At 40.5% G+C, this 15,901-nt stretch overlaps 1 protein-coding gene across 3 annotated transcripts in view; it reads left to right on the top strand.

Annotated features, from left to right (window-relative positions):
• vps50 (VPS50 EARP/GARPII complex subunit) overlaps positions 1–14,763 on the top strand; it is a 104,276-nt gene extending 89,513 nt beyond the window's left edge. For all 3 annotated transcript variants that reach the window (XM_069176308.1, XM_069176309.1, XM_069176307.1), the window contains 5 exons: positions 2,902–2,998; positions 4,583–4,741; positions 8,587–8,708; positions 12,672–12,861; positions 12,992–14,763. In XM_069176308.1, coding sequence (XP_069032409.1) covers positions 2,902–2,998; positions 4,583–4,741; positions 8,587–8,708; positions 12,672–12,861; positions 12,992–13,111 — 688 coding nt within the window. In that variant the 3' untranslated portion in view covers positions 13,112–14,763. The remainder of the gene's footprint in view (positions 1–2,901; positions 2,999–4,582; positions 4,742–8,586; positions 8,709–12,671; positions 12,862–12,991) is intronic.
• Positions 14,764–15,901: the final 1,138 nt, after the last annotated feature.

The raw sequence follows: 15,901 nt of genomic DNA, 5'->3' as shown, positions 1-15,901 counted from the left end.
AAGAGGTGTTATTAGAAAAGGCAGCTTACCTTCGTGTATCCTGCGAGCACCTCTGACATCAGAGCATATGCTATTTTAAACATCGTCTTTGGAGGGAAAAAAAACTTTTTCGAGTAGTTTAACATTAGAGTGGACAAACCAGTGATGTGTGAGGAACCTCTGAGCAAAAATCTGAGAAAAGAGTTCAGTAAACTGACCATCTTCCTGTTGTGGTTGTTCATCCTTCAAGTGGTTGTTTGGGTGTCGTGTTTACGTGTGATAACCAGGAGCTGCAGCCTGCAATGTTTTTTTTTTTTTTTTTTTTTTTTTTTTTTTTTTTTTTTTTTTGATGAATCAGATTGTTTTACAAAAAAATAATCCTGTGCATCTAAAATGTGTTTGTGCAGCACTGGGTATCATCCTTTAGAAGAGTTGGCTTGTAAAAATGTTTGTGGTCATACAGTATGGCCAGAAATCTAAAAGAGAACACATTTTCAATTATTTTCATTTTCATTTTCATTTGACTAAACACTAAAAATACATTATACAACAAGTACTGTACAACTGTGCATTTAGAACATGCTCAAATCAGCATGACATCACACCCTGCTCATCACTAGAAATATCACTCCGCCTCCCTTTTTACTAACAAAAAGTATTATATTTTGAGAGCGAATTACCCCACAATATGAATATATTTAGATTACATATTTTATTTAGTTGGTAACTTCAGTGATGCTTACTGACCGCATCACTGTTGTGCCAATAATCACGTTAAAGCACACCCTCGCGTGTAATATTGCTTAAATATCAATTAACTTTCATTTTTAAATACCGCATGTTAAATCTAATCGGCTTATATGGGTGATATTACCTGTTCAGAAAGAGCACAACAGAAACACCAAAGATTTGTTTGTCAAAGTTTAGGGAACAGCGGCTTCATAGTTTTGACATTAGAGAGCACTGGCACATTTCATTTTGAACCCTCATCAGCAATGTTTGTTAATGTCATGTATAATTGAATACTTTCTCATTATGATTGGATTATTGGTCAGACTATCATTAAAAACAGACCCTCAACCATAGCTTATATTTCTCTATTTGTTGCTGTCATACTAAAAAGATCTAAGTAGGATGTGAGTAAGTGTTTGTGGTTTTAATGATACAGTTCATTCTATGGTTTTAATAGCTCTATTTGTGTCTTAATGCCAGAATTGTATTTGTTCGTCAGCTGCTTAAAGAACATGAAGGTAGCTGATGATAGTGACAGGATATATCCTGGTGCCTACCAGTAGGAGTCTTTGGCTGTAAGGATGACGTTGTTGGTCATTGGTGAGTGAATTCAAACCAAAACTGCCTTTAAAGGGAAGTACAAGATGGGAAGGCCACTCATGAAGCTCAAGTCCCAAGGCTCTATCATTTACCCGCCAAGCACCCATGTTGTTTAAATAACGAATCTTCTTGCGCCCATCTGAGCACTGTGTTGTTCTTGAAATGAGGTGTGATCAGGTGCATTGTGGGTGCATTGCTATTTTGAGGCCGTGGAAAGTGATCAACAAAAACCTGCTTATGAATAAATGGCGTAGGATTTTACTGTTATTTAAAAGGTGAATGATAAGATAGTGTTATGCACCTACACACACTCTGCTTGTTACACACACAGGAACATGCAGCAGCACACAAACATGCAAAAGATTATAAATAAAATGATTACAATGTGAAAGGTTATTATTATGCACATCACCGAGCAGATGTGCTTCCTCTACAGTGAAGAGTTCTTCCTACTACTTTGGACTTTGGATTTGGACACATCCTAAATGCACCATGCTCTTAGATCGTTAAAGGAGAGGCTCAGTCTTGTTGAGTTGTTTTCTTTTCTTAAATTACATTCTCCAGTTTTTGTGGCCTGGATCTGTCACAAAATCGTTCCTTTTGTTGTACCGCAGCAGCCGTACTCGTTAAACTCTGGACTCAACTCTGAACTTCAGACCACTCAGACCTGCTCGCTCACTTTTTTATTTAGTGTACGGTAACACTTCAGAGCCATCGATCAGCCCGAGTCAAAGGGTCCTTATTTAGTCAGTGCTGGATACACGGTGGAACGGGGGGATTAGTTCTGTCTGCATTGATTTTCTTTTTTTGTCCTGCGTTTCTCACTCTGCTGCTTCGCTTACTCTCAGTATTTTTCAAGGATAATTGAAATCCATTCATTGTAAAAACTGCTGCTTGATTTTCTGGACAGAAATGATACTTGGCCTTGAGAGGTAAGACTTGAAGATTTGGAAGTCAGAAGTAGTTTTCAGAACAGGGATCCAACGGACCAGAGGATAATTTATGTTTTAACAACATTTGTTCAGCCTAATTATTAATATAATTAAACTGTACTGATCAGGGGGAGAATTTAGATTGCTGGAACGGCAGATAATACATTTGCAATTTGCAGAATATGCTGAGAGTTTAAGTGAGCATCACTGAAGGTAAAGATTTGCAACATTGGTAAAGAAATAAAATAAAGCTGAAATTTTTTAATCAAAATAACAGATTTGATTAACTTTCAAGTGTTCTGCCAAACCTGCTGAGATGTCAAACAACCAAGGCTGAGCTTTAATGTTAAGAGGTGTTTTATTGTATTCAGTTGGCTTGTTCTGCAATAGAGATGGAGGTTTACAGAAAGGTGATGTTTTGTGAAGAACCCCAACTGCTCAACTCCAATTATCCGTCTCTCCAATTCAGGCCATCAAACCAATATCCAATCAATAGTAATAAAAGCTTTTGCAAATAGATATGTCACTCTTGACTAATACAAACACAAGGCAAGAAATAGCAATTGCCTTTTGTTATGTTCCACAACAGAACATGTTGAATGGCCTCCACAGAGCTAAATTAAATGGCTGTTTCTGGTATTTATTTATTTTTCCTCAGTGTGTTTCTGGCTGAACAATTTGAGTCCCTCCAGTCCCACTTGGACACAATGATGCCTGCTGCCAAGAAGCCCTTCCTGCAGCAGTTTTATTCCCAGGTATTGTATACTTTCTACACTTGTACCTTGTCTCTAAAGGCACCTGCCTGAACATTTAGATCAGTTTGATCATGCCCTCGCTGTCAGCTGCAGTTGTTGGGTTGTACCAAACATCTCACTGCAATGGTACTAAAACTGTTATTGTCATTTATTAATTTTTTTTTAATAAGATCATAATTTTTCAAAAAATTCACTTTTGTCATTGGTTCTTTTATGTTAGCTTAAATCAGTATGATAACCAGATGACATGTAAAAGTGGATTATTTTGCAACCTTGTCATGTTCCTGATTATAAAGCTTGGACTATGTGATATCTAAAATATTGATGACAGTTTTCATCAATCTTTTACAAATAAAGCCCTTTTTCCACTGCTGGTACCAACTCGGCTTAACTCTATTCACATTTTTGTTTATTTTTATCGGGCAGAAGTTGCGGCCAGTAGCTGATCCCTTGTGCTATGTTTGGTCTCACCTCTGTCGAGGTTTAAAGTGAGCTGAGTTGATGCTTAAAGGTTTAGTGAATAGCACTGCAGACCATAATCGTCAAATTCACTGCGACACACAACATCCAGCAACCTCCTGCCATTTTAGCTACTATAGGCCCTAACAGATAAACATATGGTAACATGGGGAAAGTATGTGGGAAGGTTTTCACATGGGAATCTAAATGGGCTTCAAACATTACACTGTGAAAATGTTTCAAAACGTTTCACTTTTGTGCAGAAGGACATGAGTTCACGCGAGTTTTTGCACATCAAATTCATGTTGTTGTTTTTTTTCCTGTAAGGGGGCTGCAGTTTTTTTTTTATTCACTAGACAACTTGATTCAGGGCAAACCTACAAAACCGCACCGTGGTCAACTGAGGAGGCGCAGACATGTCGCAATGAATATGACGCCACTGTGGTTCTTGCAGCGTTGCTATAGTAACGATGCTGCTTTTAGGAGCCACGAATGAAATCCAGAAATGTACTTGGTACCAAAGGTGAGTAGAGTCGTGTAAAAGCTGTACCCACAATGGAAAAGGGACTTTTATACTTCGTAAAATAGTCTATCAGATCTTTTGAAAAGGGACACATATTTTCAATTTCAGTTCTGTAGTAATTACATGGTGTACCATTTACAGTCTCTCTGGCATTTGTTGTGCTCTCTTTTACAATATTTGTAACCACTATTCTGCCATGTTGTTTTATTTAAAAGTCTGTTTCTCTTCAGAACCAATGGCTGTAACTGCAACCTGTATTTAGTCCTGTTCTCAATCCGCAAAGGCGAAAATTGTCTTGTCACTCAAACCCACACAAGCAGTTCTTTCTTTCCTTTTCTTTTTTTTTTGTCCACCTGACATTTGAAAGGTTCATGTCCACAGACAGGTTTGTTTTCCCCCAAACATTAAATGAATGTCTTGTCCTATGATTTTACTCTCGGAAATATTAATGCAATTTTGTATTGGGCAACCCATGACACGTTCATCCTGGAGGAGACCTTGACTTCCTGTTTGCCTCGTCACCGTTTAGTGCTTTCATAAGAACATGTTGAACGATACACACCTTTAACACGCGTGCATTTATCCTCCCCTCCCCCTCTCAGACGGTGTCTACAGCCAGTGAACTACGAAAACCGATTTACTGGATCGTGGCAGCCAAGGCCATCGACTATGAACAGATGCTGCTCATGATGGCCGGAGTTAAATGGGACATTAGGGAGATAATGTCCCAGCACAATGTATATGTGGACGTCCTATTGAAGGTAACATTGCATAAGAAATGTGTGGGTGTGGGTTGATGTTACATGTGATGTGGTAAACTGTTGGTTCATCATTTATGAACTGGCTTTCAATATACTGATATGACTGTTTTGGATCTTAAAACAATGGAATCAATATAGCAGCACACACTGATATTTTGGACCCAATGGGGTTAAAGAAACAAGTTGTAAAGTTGTTACTTACGCATCCAGCAAACAAGGAGCAATATGAGCATTTATTTGGAGTAGGTACATGACAAATTCATGTCCAGTATTTAATCTGTTCACCAGCTAGTTACTAACTTAGTCTGCCATCTCGTGGTGGGAAGGAAGCTTTAGTTACTTTACCAGAGCTTTTACACTGGAATCAGCTGCCTGCTGCTAGCCTGGCTCCGCCCACCTGTTGTTCACAGCTTCAGTCTTTGCTATGCTGCTGTAGCGAAAAAATGTCCCCTCTGGGATTAATAAAGTAACTACCTAACCTAACCTATGATTATAGTCTGGAAACCCTGTTCACATGAAGGTTAGGTCACCCACTCTGAAGGGCGGACCAATCAGTGACCAGTGGAAGTGGCTAAATGGGATCACGTTAAAGTGTTGTTGTAGTTCCAATAATAGCAGCGGTGGTAGAGTTACATGAAATGATGTGATAAGTTGCAAAGCTAGCAAATATACAGAAATTGAGGACAAAGATTGACTTTTTTTATTTTTAAGTCTGAAATGGTAATTTACTGACATGGCATTCCACTCTGATCACATTCAGAGGGGAGCTCTGTTGTTCATAGCTTGCTGAGTTTCTGTGCACAACTTCCATCATATGGCGGTCAACACCGACTGGTTAAAGGTTGCTCCAGTAGTTTCAAATTTAGCCCAAGCCCTACTGCTATTACGATGCAGCGACTGCAAGCAATCCTCGGTGGAGCGTCACCAGACTCGTATATTCACTGAGCGATAGTTAAATAGTAATGATGCTCCACTGAAAACCAAAACGAGGAGCTGAAAGACTCCAAGGCTCTCTGAAAAGCTGAGGGGAACTACAGTGTGAGGTCATGATTATCTGTGGATTTGTGACCTCCAGTGACTCTTGATGTATATGTGGTCATCGTTAATGTAAAGAGATTGATGAGGGCATCTTTAAAGGTTTCCAGTTAAAAACAAATTGGTCACAAAGCTCAACGTTTTTTTCTAATTGGTGCTGCGTTCAGCTTCTGTTCAGAAAGGAGGCTGGAGACATTGTTGCAACAGCTTTTGCTCTCATTTCCTAGAGATAATATGCAAACATCTCCTCATTAAGATTGTTGCATCATTTATGCCACCAAGACTCTACACTTTGTGAGTTGAATACAAATGATGGTTCCAAGACTAAGAGTTTTCTCTCTTTTCTTGTTTATTTTAAAGTCAAGAGAAGTTCCCAACGTTTATTACTTTTTCCAAACAATGCAATAGCCACATTACGCAAAAAGATGAGTCACAAAACAGCGCTATTAGATTTGCTTTTATCTAGCAGGCATTTATCATACTCGTGAAATACAATCTGGGTTACCCCTCTAACATCATGTGTCATTTAAATCAAATATCAGCCTTTATTCTACTTAAACTCCAGAACTGTGAAGTTCTTTGTTGTCTCTCCTGAGTTAAAATTCATTCAGGGAACTTTTAATATCAATTATTTGGAACGGGGTGAATAATTTAGTACATGGTTGAGCTACTGGGAGCCAAATGCACATCTCTCCTGGAGTTTCGGCTTTGTTAAAGACATCGGAGCTCACCGGTCCCAGAAGCATTTTGGAAGTTTTCCACTAAATGTGTGTCTTTATGTATGCTGGCCACTTACTCCATTATAAATGTTGCATGTGGGGGGGAAAGGACACAGTTTTACTTGCCTCTGACGTTAAGAGCCAGAAAGGTCTGAGGCTGTGGTGTGAAATCATGAACAGAGCTGCACCTAGCCAAGACAAATCTCCATGTACTGTATGCATCAGCATGTTTTAGACAGCTGCTGCTGAAACAGATGTTGTTGAAGTACATAAACCGATATACAGTTACAGTTAAAAGTTATTTTCTTATGAATGAAGAACTCACCTTTTTTTTTTTTTTTTTTAGATGTTTGTCTCGGTGTTTTGCATTTAAGGTAACTAGTTGATCTTATGAGCCAGTTTACCTGAGGGGAAATCGCAGACTCGGCTTTAAACACCTTACTTTGTTAAGGGGGTCCGGCTGATGGACTGACATGGTGTGTATTGCACCCAGCATGTACTTTATCCCGTCAGGTGCTAATAGCCTCTCCTGTCAACATGTCAGAAACTCATAAAACCTATGGGTTGTGTTATGTGCACTGACTGAAAAGATTGTGCAATGGTTTTTTTGTACTGCACACATCAGAATATTTTATTCATGAACTCGACAATGGCACTGATTTGCATATAAAGTGGCAAGGAAATGCAGAAGCATCAGAATGACTTCACTGACAAAATGCTCTAGTCAGAAATTATTGTGAGACTGATGCGTGAGTGAATAGCATTTTATTTTTTGGTGCAAAATTAATTGCAACATATGCCTTAAAATTAATTTTTTTTAATTTAATTTTTTTTTAATACAATGCAATTTGAATCAGAGACATACACATTAAAAAAAGCACATACGTCCTTGAGATGCATCCATCATATTTATGTATGGCCCTTATGTACTGCAGTTTGTTTCCCATAAACAGCGACATAATATCCTAATTGTATAAATTTCATCCACAATTGAATGTCTCGGGGTGCAGTGAGTTCATAACTGGAGCTCATATATAAACAATAAGCATCAAACACAGCACATGCAGCTGCGAGCCTCATGTGACCAAAACTGCTCTGTACATCTTTGTGTCCTGCAGCCAGCATCTTCCTCTGGGATATCTCCTCTTTAATCTTTTCATTAAAACATAACACCAAGAACATTTAGAGGCCCGTTCTAACGAGACTCATACTAGTGTCCTATTTGTTTTTACTGGGTATAAGATATTTGATCACACCAACAACAGTGAGATTCATGTATTTAAAGGTTTACTGTGAATTAAAAATAATGAGGGGTTTCGATGACTGTTAAGAGCTCTCATTCACCTGACTGTATTCAGCATTAGTGTATTCGTACTTCCTGCCCCCGCATTCCTCACTGTATCACGATGCTGTGTGTCCACCAGACCAGACTGCACTATCATTAAAGTAGCTTCGTTAAAGTACATTTATAACAGACCACTCTAAAAGTCACTTTTGCAAAAACACAAATTTAGCCTAGAATCATCTGATTTTCTTACGTCACTCTTTAGATTGCATACTGTATGTTGAATGATTAAAGTTTGAGTTAAAAGAGACACAAAATGCAGTTTATTTTTCACAGTTAATAATTCGGTTGTGCGCCTCACAACACGAGGTAGGTTTATAACATCATTCCAAGTTAAGATTGTCTAGTCGAGAGTGAGTACGAGGAAATCCAGACATAGTGTTGTTCATGAAGATTTAAATTTGTTTATATCTTCCAGTTTGTAATCTAAAGAGGTATTGTTCCTCTTTAGATCTGTTCGTGCATGTAGTCGTGTAGGGATGCGTCTTATATATAACGTCGGTTGTGGTTTCTTAGATACCTTACACAAACTAATTTGTTTTTTTACCTTTATTTTTTCAGATATGTCTTTGTTAGACAAGTTTAGTTTATCTTTTTCTAAATATCAGTAATTAATCTGATTACATAAAATAAATTCCAGGCTGATTATTGGTTTTCCACTGAAGAACACCCTCCATCCTCTTTCTCTTTCACTGCAAGTTTACTCCTGAATATGTTCACCTTTGCTTTCTCCTCCACCTTTCCAGGAATTTGAGCAATTTAACAAGCGGCTGGGTGATGTTTCCAGACATGTGCGCATCCCACTGCCTGTCTCCAACGTCCTGTGGGAGCACTGCATCCGCCTGGCCAACAGGACTCTTGTCGAGGGGTAAGACAGTCATAACACACCTCTTGAACATGACGGGCACGTGTTCAGCCTTGGGTAATTTTTGCTGAAGTTTTTTTTTTTTTTTTTTTTTTGTCACTACGAGTTATTGTAAAACCTTGTGGAGAAAAGCATCTTTTTACTGTGCACAATACAGTATTTCCTCACTCACTTGCTGAATGAAAGCGTGACTCCAAGCAGTGTGTTGCAAACTTTTAATTGGACAAGTTTGTCTACTAAGACAAAAAATAAGAGGTTAGCTGAGGAAAGGCTTCATGTGCGTGAGCACGTAATCCAGCCTGCACTTGACGGACAGGTTCTTCTTTCTTTGTGATGAAGGGACTTGTAACACGAGTTATGAGCCAACTGCAGCTTGTAAGTAAAAGTCACAAGGATTCACAAGCAGCTCAGTTATTGGACAGAGATTTTACAAAATGTCAAATTCAGCTTTTAGGTATTTTAGCCAGATTCAGTGGCAGCAGGAGTTGAGTCAAGTTTGCCTGCAGTTCCTGTAACTTTACCTGAGCATGACTTTGTGGACTTTTAGTTTCTCCAGTTAAGAGTACAACAGACTGCAGTTTGTCTTTAGTTTATTTTGTCACGCTATTGGCTTTCCCCCCACGAGTAACATCCATCTCTTTACGTCTTAAGAGTCTGAGCTGTCATTTGTCTAATGAATGAAAGACAACAAAACAAAGTTCTAAAGGTCAAATGTACTATAAACATCCTTTATATGAAAATGTTTTTACTGTGTCCCAGCCCAAGTGTCTTAATCGTGGTATTCTGTGGAAATTATGCCATTCGGGTAACAGTTCTCACCTGATTGAATACAGTTATTCATGAATATAAAGTTGTTTTAAAAAAGCATCTTAAAACCAGTAAATAACACAGACAGTCAGAACAGTAAATCCTCAGTCAGCTGCAGCAGAAGGTTTAAATGCATTAAATATTTTTTTTGGATGCCTCAGCAGCATTTTAAGTTGATACTGGGTGACACTGCGCTGCAAAGAGGAATGAAATGTGAAAGAAAAACACAGAGATTTCTTAGTCTGCGTGTTAGAATGATGAATTATTCAGAGAAGTAGTGTAACCAAGATAAATACAGGGCAGACCTGTGGAGGGGTGGTTTTATTTCTTAAAACATGAGGCTGCTCCTGTCTTTTCTTGTTTTGTCTGTCATTCCTACTCTCAGGTTACAGTCATAAATTGTGTCAGTAGTGTCGTGTACAGATACCTACCAGCATGTCTAAGGGATTGCGTCACAGTGATTGGAGCCCCCCCCCCCTTCATCCTCTAAAGAAATACTCTTTCTCACTTTACTGTCTTTCTTTATTTCTCTCCGAGATGATCCCGAATCTTAAACATCTGCACATCATAAATTAACAAAAGTGGAAAAATTCCTTCCAAAACATGTTGTCAAACACTGTGAAGAACAGAGGAAATTACCTACGCTGCATAAGACTCCGTTGCCAGGTCCCTTTGGCGTTATCCTCCGAGAAAAAGCATTCAAAATTCCTGCCATCGCCTCCTTTCCTCACACTGGAAACCCTCTGTGTCAGTCACATCTCTTCAGCCTCACCAAAATGCCCATCACGGTATCGCCTTATACAGGCCACTCACACAAACCGCAAAATGCTCTTGACACATCCCTTGAAATGCATTTCACCACTTTCTCCCTAGTAAGCGGGAGATATGGGTTATGATAGGTGACAGAACATCACAGAGTGGTTTTTTTTTTCTCTTTCTCTCTCTCTCGCCGCTTGCTGTTTTTTTTACTCAGAGACCAGGTTTTCATATGGGAGGTGTGATGCATCCCTCTGATCAGACAGACAGCAACACTGAGTTAGAGCGGCAGCGGGGCGACGAAGCGACAAGTTAACAGCTGACAATTATACATTTCACTGCGAAGAAAGGAGCCTGATGTTCACAACAAAGTCATCTTTGGCTGCTAATTTAAAGCAGGTTACACCAAAAGTGTTCGTGGGATTGTAACGGCAACCATAGAAAGCGGTTTAGGTTCAAAACAAACGCTCGCTAAGTGGTTTTGGGCTTTCCAAGTGTTTTAAGACAAACGTTGGATATGAAGCATAGGTGGAACGCTTGCCCTCATCCTCTGAGAAAAAAGGGAACATGTTTACCTCTCCACACATTTTGCTGAGCGCTTTTCCTCTCATTGCGTAAGAGAACTTTAGAACCCCTTCCAATGAGCAAATGGCCCATTACGAATGTGATGCTCGGTAAATTTAAGATGCTGTTGCAGACTTCTGCCGCTCGCCTTGTTCTCCCTCCAACACACACGCACGCACACGCACACACACACACACACACACACACACACACACACACACACACACACACACACACACACACACACACACATCTGCCACCCCCTCTGGCACACCAAGATAGAGTGGTCATATTTTTTTGTTTGGACTCCGACTCCTTCAGTTTGTTATTCAATTTTTCTGTCCAGCGCTCGTCTCCCCTCAGAGACTCGCAAAAATGCCCCTTTCTGCATTCTGAGCTGAAGCTCAAACACTCTGCACCAAAAAAAAACTCCAGCAGGCCTGACAGGCAGACGAGCGAGAAAAGAGAAGAGATGACAGCAGGAAAATGGAAACAGAAGAGAGAAAAGCTGAAATATGAGACAGGGGGAGAGTTTACAGAGAGCATACCTGTCTGTGTGGCGCGCTAATGTACTGGAGATGTCACAGACTCTGACCTGCCAGTGGACAACAGTCCGTGCTGCCAAACACATGAAACACAAACAGAAACACTCGCGCACTGAGATACACGTGTGCTCTGGCCCACACGCACCGTTCTCCTGACGCGACACGCACCCGGGAGTCAGGAAATCACTGTAACATCATAAAAAGCAGGTTTTTTTTTTAACTGGTCCAGCCTCGGCACCCACATTATTAAAGAAAATTCCAGCCACTGAAATTTAATCAGAGAAAATAGTGTAATAGTAGATACAGTAGCTGCCACACAACAGAGTTTAATGTTTTATCATATTTTGAGCTGATTCAATAATATACACAGAACACGCTGGTCCAAAGATTCAGAGGACAGAACGAAAACCAAAGCAAAATCCCACAGACACAATCCGACACGGGATATGGACTCACAAAGACATAAATACAAACAGTGAAAGTTATTGGAACTTATTTCCATAGAGATTCTAGCCACTGCCACAACTTAGAGTTAAACAAACATCTCGGCATGCAATTTCAGTTATTGCCGGAATTACCCATCATTCAACTGTACAAAATTTAGTTACTAAAATAATACACTCTCGCAAATCTTCTCTTTTCATTCCCATATTAATGAAATATTAAATTTCTGCTGGTATTTTGACAGAATTTTGATATTCTGTCATTTTGACCAAAATGAACAGACTTTGGCACAAGGCAAGCTGAAACAGTTTTTAATGCATAATTAGTTCACGGTGAAAGGCAGAAGGGGGGAGTAATGAAGGCAAGTAGTTAACATGACCTTCTCATTCAAAAGCAGACAAGTTAACCTAGAATTTCAGATGAAACACTACTTGGTAATTCCTGAAATTGATTCAAGCTCTCGTCCATAATTTCAGTACACGTAATCGTGCAAAGCTGAATGAAAAATGACTGTTTTGAACCTTTTAATCGCCTGGATACCTTGTACACTCAGAGCACTTTGGAAAGGCAATCGTTGGGTTGTGTATGGTGGTCCGTTGAACCAGTCCAGGTTTAGACAGTTGCCAGCTTGCCAGAGAAATGCAATGCAGGATTGTCGAGGACGACGAGCGTTGGTTGGATTTTACAAGTGTGCAAAATGTATGACAGGAAACACAAAAGTCAGGCCAGAGATGGATGACCAACCCGTGATGACTTTCATGAATCAAAATGTATTCCAGCCGCTGCCCACCTGTACCCGATTGCTCAGTCCGGTGCTAACCGCTTGTTTCTCCTCGGTCCTCCGCTGTAGCTACGCTAATGTGAAGAAATGCAGCAACGAGGGCCGGGCCCTGATGCAGCTGGACTTTCAACAGTTCCTGATGAAGCTGGAGAAGCTGACCGACCTGCGACCTATCCCTGACAAGGAGTTTGTTGAAACCTACATCAAGGCCTATTACCTGACTGAGAACGATATGGAGCAGTTCATCAAGAACCACAGGGTGAGACGGTGCAGCGGGCTGCTGGATAAAGCTAAAAATGTGAACATGTGCATTTCTGGTAAAGTCTGACATTCATGTTTTATTTTCTGACTGTTTGTGTGGTGTTTTTTTTTGGTTTTTTTCACGCTAGGAGTACTCCATGAAGCAGCTCGCCAACTTGGTGAACGTGTGTCTGGGCTCGCATATAAACAAAAAGGCTCGTCAGAAACTCCTGGCGGCCATCGATGATATCGACAGACCCAAGAGATAAACTGATCCGCGGATCAATTCCCAGATGTATCGACCAGCCCGCAGACACTGACACGCCACCAGAGGAACTCCCAAAGGCTATACACAAGAGATGGAGCTCGGCTACGAATGTCTTAATTTTCAGTTCACACTATACATGTTGAGATGTGTTCGACAAGCTTTACGGTACCCGCCCGCTCTACAGCCGCTGCATACAAACCTTTTCATATTTAGCCCAATGCTGCTTATCTGCTCATCGTCACAGGCTCCAAAACACAAACGGTTGCTTGTTGAATGCACTTCACGACATACTGATGGACACGTATACCGAACCTCAGTTTCACACTCAAGCATGCTGCAGTTCTTCTCTGCAGAAACAGACCGTAACGCATGCCCTCGTGTTTTCATTTGCAAACATGCCCGCTCGCTCATTTTTGTCCCGCGAGCCGTCTTCCACCGCAAAAATTGTCACGTCTTCAGCTCCTTAAGACGGTGTAAGACGGTGTCTTAAGGAGCTGAGCTATCCGGAGTCTGTCTCTCCAGATAAACTGCTACGAATACAGGATCTAACAGTTGACCGTGTCACCCGACCGCGTGGCTGCTTAAGACATTCCGCGTTTGATTTCACCGAATGTGCTCGATGTCTGACGCGACTCCTACCTTCAGGTTCAAGAAAACAACGAGCGAACATGTGTTAGCTGCTAAATCTGACTCGTGTCATGTCGTTAAGCTCTGTGGAAAATACGGTATGTCCCATGAGAAGATTATATTGGTTGTAACTCGCAGAGCGACAGTGGATCTGTCTTATTGTTCACATTAATCCTTCGTCATAAGTTATCCCAGCCTGTGCGGTGGCTGTATATTAAGTCAGGGTATTTGTGGCACCTGACTGGATTCTCTGCTTCTGTCTTTTTGTTTTGTTTTGTCCATGAATAAGAAAAATCGAATATAATGATGATTCTGAAAGTAATATAAGTTACTGTATTTGGCATTGACATAGTTAGATTATACAGGTATGTGCACCGGCTGCATTTGTGTCTACCATCTGTCCCACCTGAGAAGGGATTGATTTCATCTTCCCGAGGAGAGTTTTTGCAACTCTTTGTGAAAGTGCTTTTCTTGGACTTAAGCATTTTTTTTTCTTCCTGAGCAGGCTTTTTTTTTTTTTTTTTTTTTTTTTTTTTTTTTTGTATCTGTATTGTAGGTGCGTGAGTATATTGTAGTTAGTTCACTCGCTACAAAAGCTTTCCTCCAAGGCTCCCCCCTTCCCTCCAGTCATCTCCATCGGTTTAACCTGATCACACCGGCAGAGAGGTTTGATTTACTCTCAAAAGAAAAAAAAAGATGAAGTTACAGTTTTTGATACAGCTTCATATATATTTTGTGTGCAACTATTCCAAGAAGAATATTGTAAATGTGAATGTTTTGAACGACGTCTGTATTTATTTTTTTCGTTTTGTTTTGTGTCTTGTTTGGGTTTTTATATGATGATTGCTGGAAGTGTACTGCCATTTATCACCTCGCTTTATCTTGTAACTTATCACCTGAAGCAAATATTTAAAATTGTCAATTGATGTTAAGGGTCAAGTGCACTATAGTAAAAATCAGTAATCAGTGTTGGAATTGTAGGTTGAACCGGGATGATTCTAACACAATAAACACACTAATAATGGACGTTTACTGCCTGTTATTCCCGCCCAACGTCATCCTCGTGGTGTCGCAAATAAACTCCATACATTATCTCTAACCTTTAAAATCTCTGTGCCACAGCAGAGTAGAGTCACAGAATATATGAGTGTTACCTTTTGAGTAGCGCCGCTGTCCATCTTAATGATGTTTAACTCGGCCAGGAGCAGGACGCTGTCAGACTAATTAACGTGGTTTCCTGTGTCCTCAGCCCTCCCAATTCAGGGGGAGATTACTGATGAGGGTGAACAGACAGATCTACCGGGGACTCATTATAACTTGGCTAACTCACTTTTTCTTATCATACAATAACTGATAGTTTCTATTGTTATTAGATCTTGATGGGTTTGATATGAAAGATACCACAAGTCTAATTTGAATGAAACCTGGCGGGGTAACACGAGAAGTAAAGACATTTCCCTGTCAAACAAAGGGAAATGCTCAGCATATGTGTGTGTGTGTAAATGTCTCTCAACAGGAGAGGAGACTATGAAGCTGTATGAAACCATGATCAAGCTGAACCTCCTCAAATTGGCAATCCCACGCACGCACTGTGAGTACAAACACATAGAGCACTCTACATATACTCTAGATGGCATGTGGGTAATCACCACATACGCTACACCACTCAAATGTGGTCTGGAGCCTCAACGCGCGCAAACATAAAGTTTTTCCGCATCACATTCAACAGGGAGCAAACTGAAAGGCTTTGTTAATTTCTGCTGCTGTAGCTACTGCTGTCAGCAAAAAAGACGGTCCCCGTAAGCCTCCACCATGAAGGAGGGGCGGGGGGGGGGGGGGGGGGGATATCAATCCCTGTTGGCTTTTGCTGGCTTTAAATGATGCCAATAGGCGGTGGCACAAACCAGAGCAATGACCAAAATAATAAATCGTTCATAATTATTCCAGTTCCACTAATTATTGGACTATATGTATTACATTTGAAGGATTATGTCTACTTAACCCGTGTGCGTTCACACATCAGCCCTGATTTTTCATGCAGAGCTTTCCCTCACAGCCTCAAGACTCTCTGATTCATGACCCTCCGCCCATTACTGTTCCCACTGTCCTTGTGTGACACTTGAGGGTGCCCAGTTAGATCGTACCCCTCCTGTGATGCCGTGGC

Source organism: Embiotoca jacksoni, unplaced genomic scaffold, assembly GCF_022577435.1.
Source record: "Embiotoca jacksoni isolate LCO1_2020_lvr unplaced genomic scaffold, fEmbJac1.0.p SCAF_7, whole genome shotgun sequence".
Lineage (NCBI taxonomy): Eukaryota > Metazoa > Chordata > Actinopteri > Embiotocidae > Embiotoca > Embiotoca jacksoni.
Note: the sequence above shows the minus strand (reverse complement) of the source record. Positions and strands in the feature narration are given on the sequence as shown.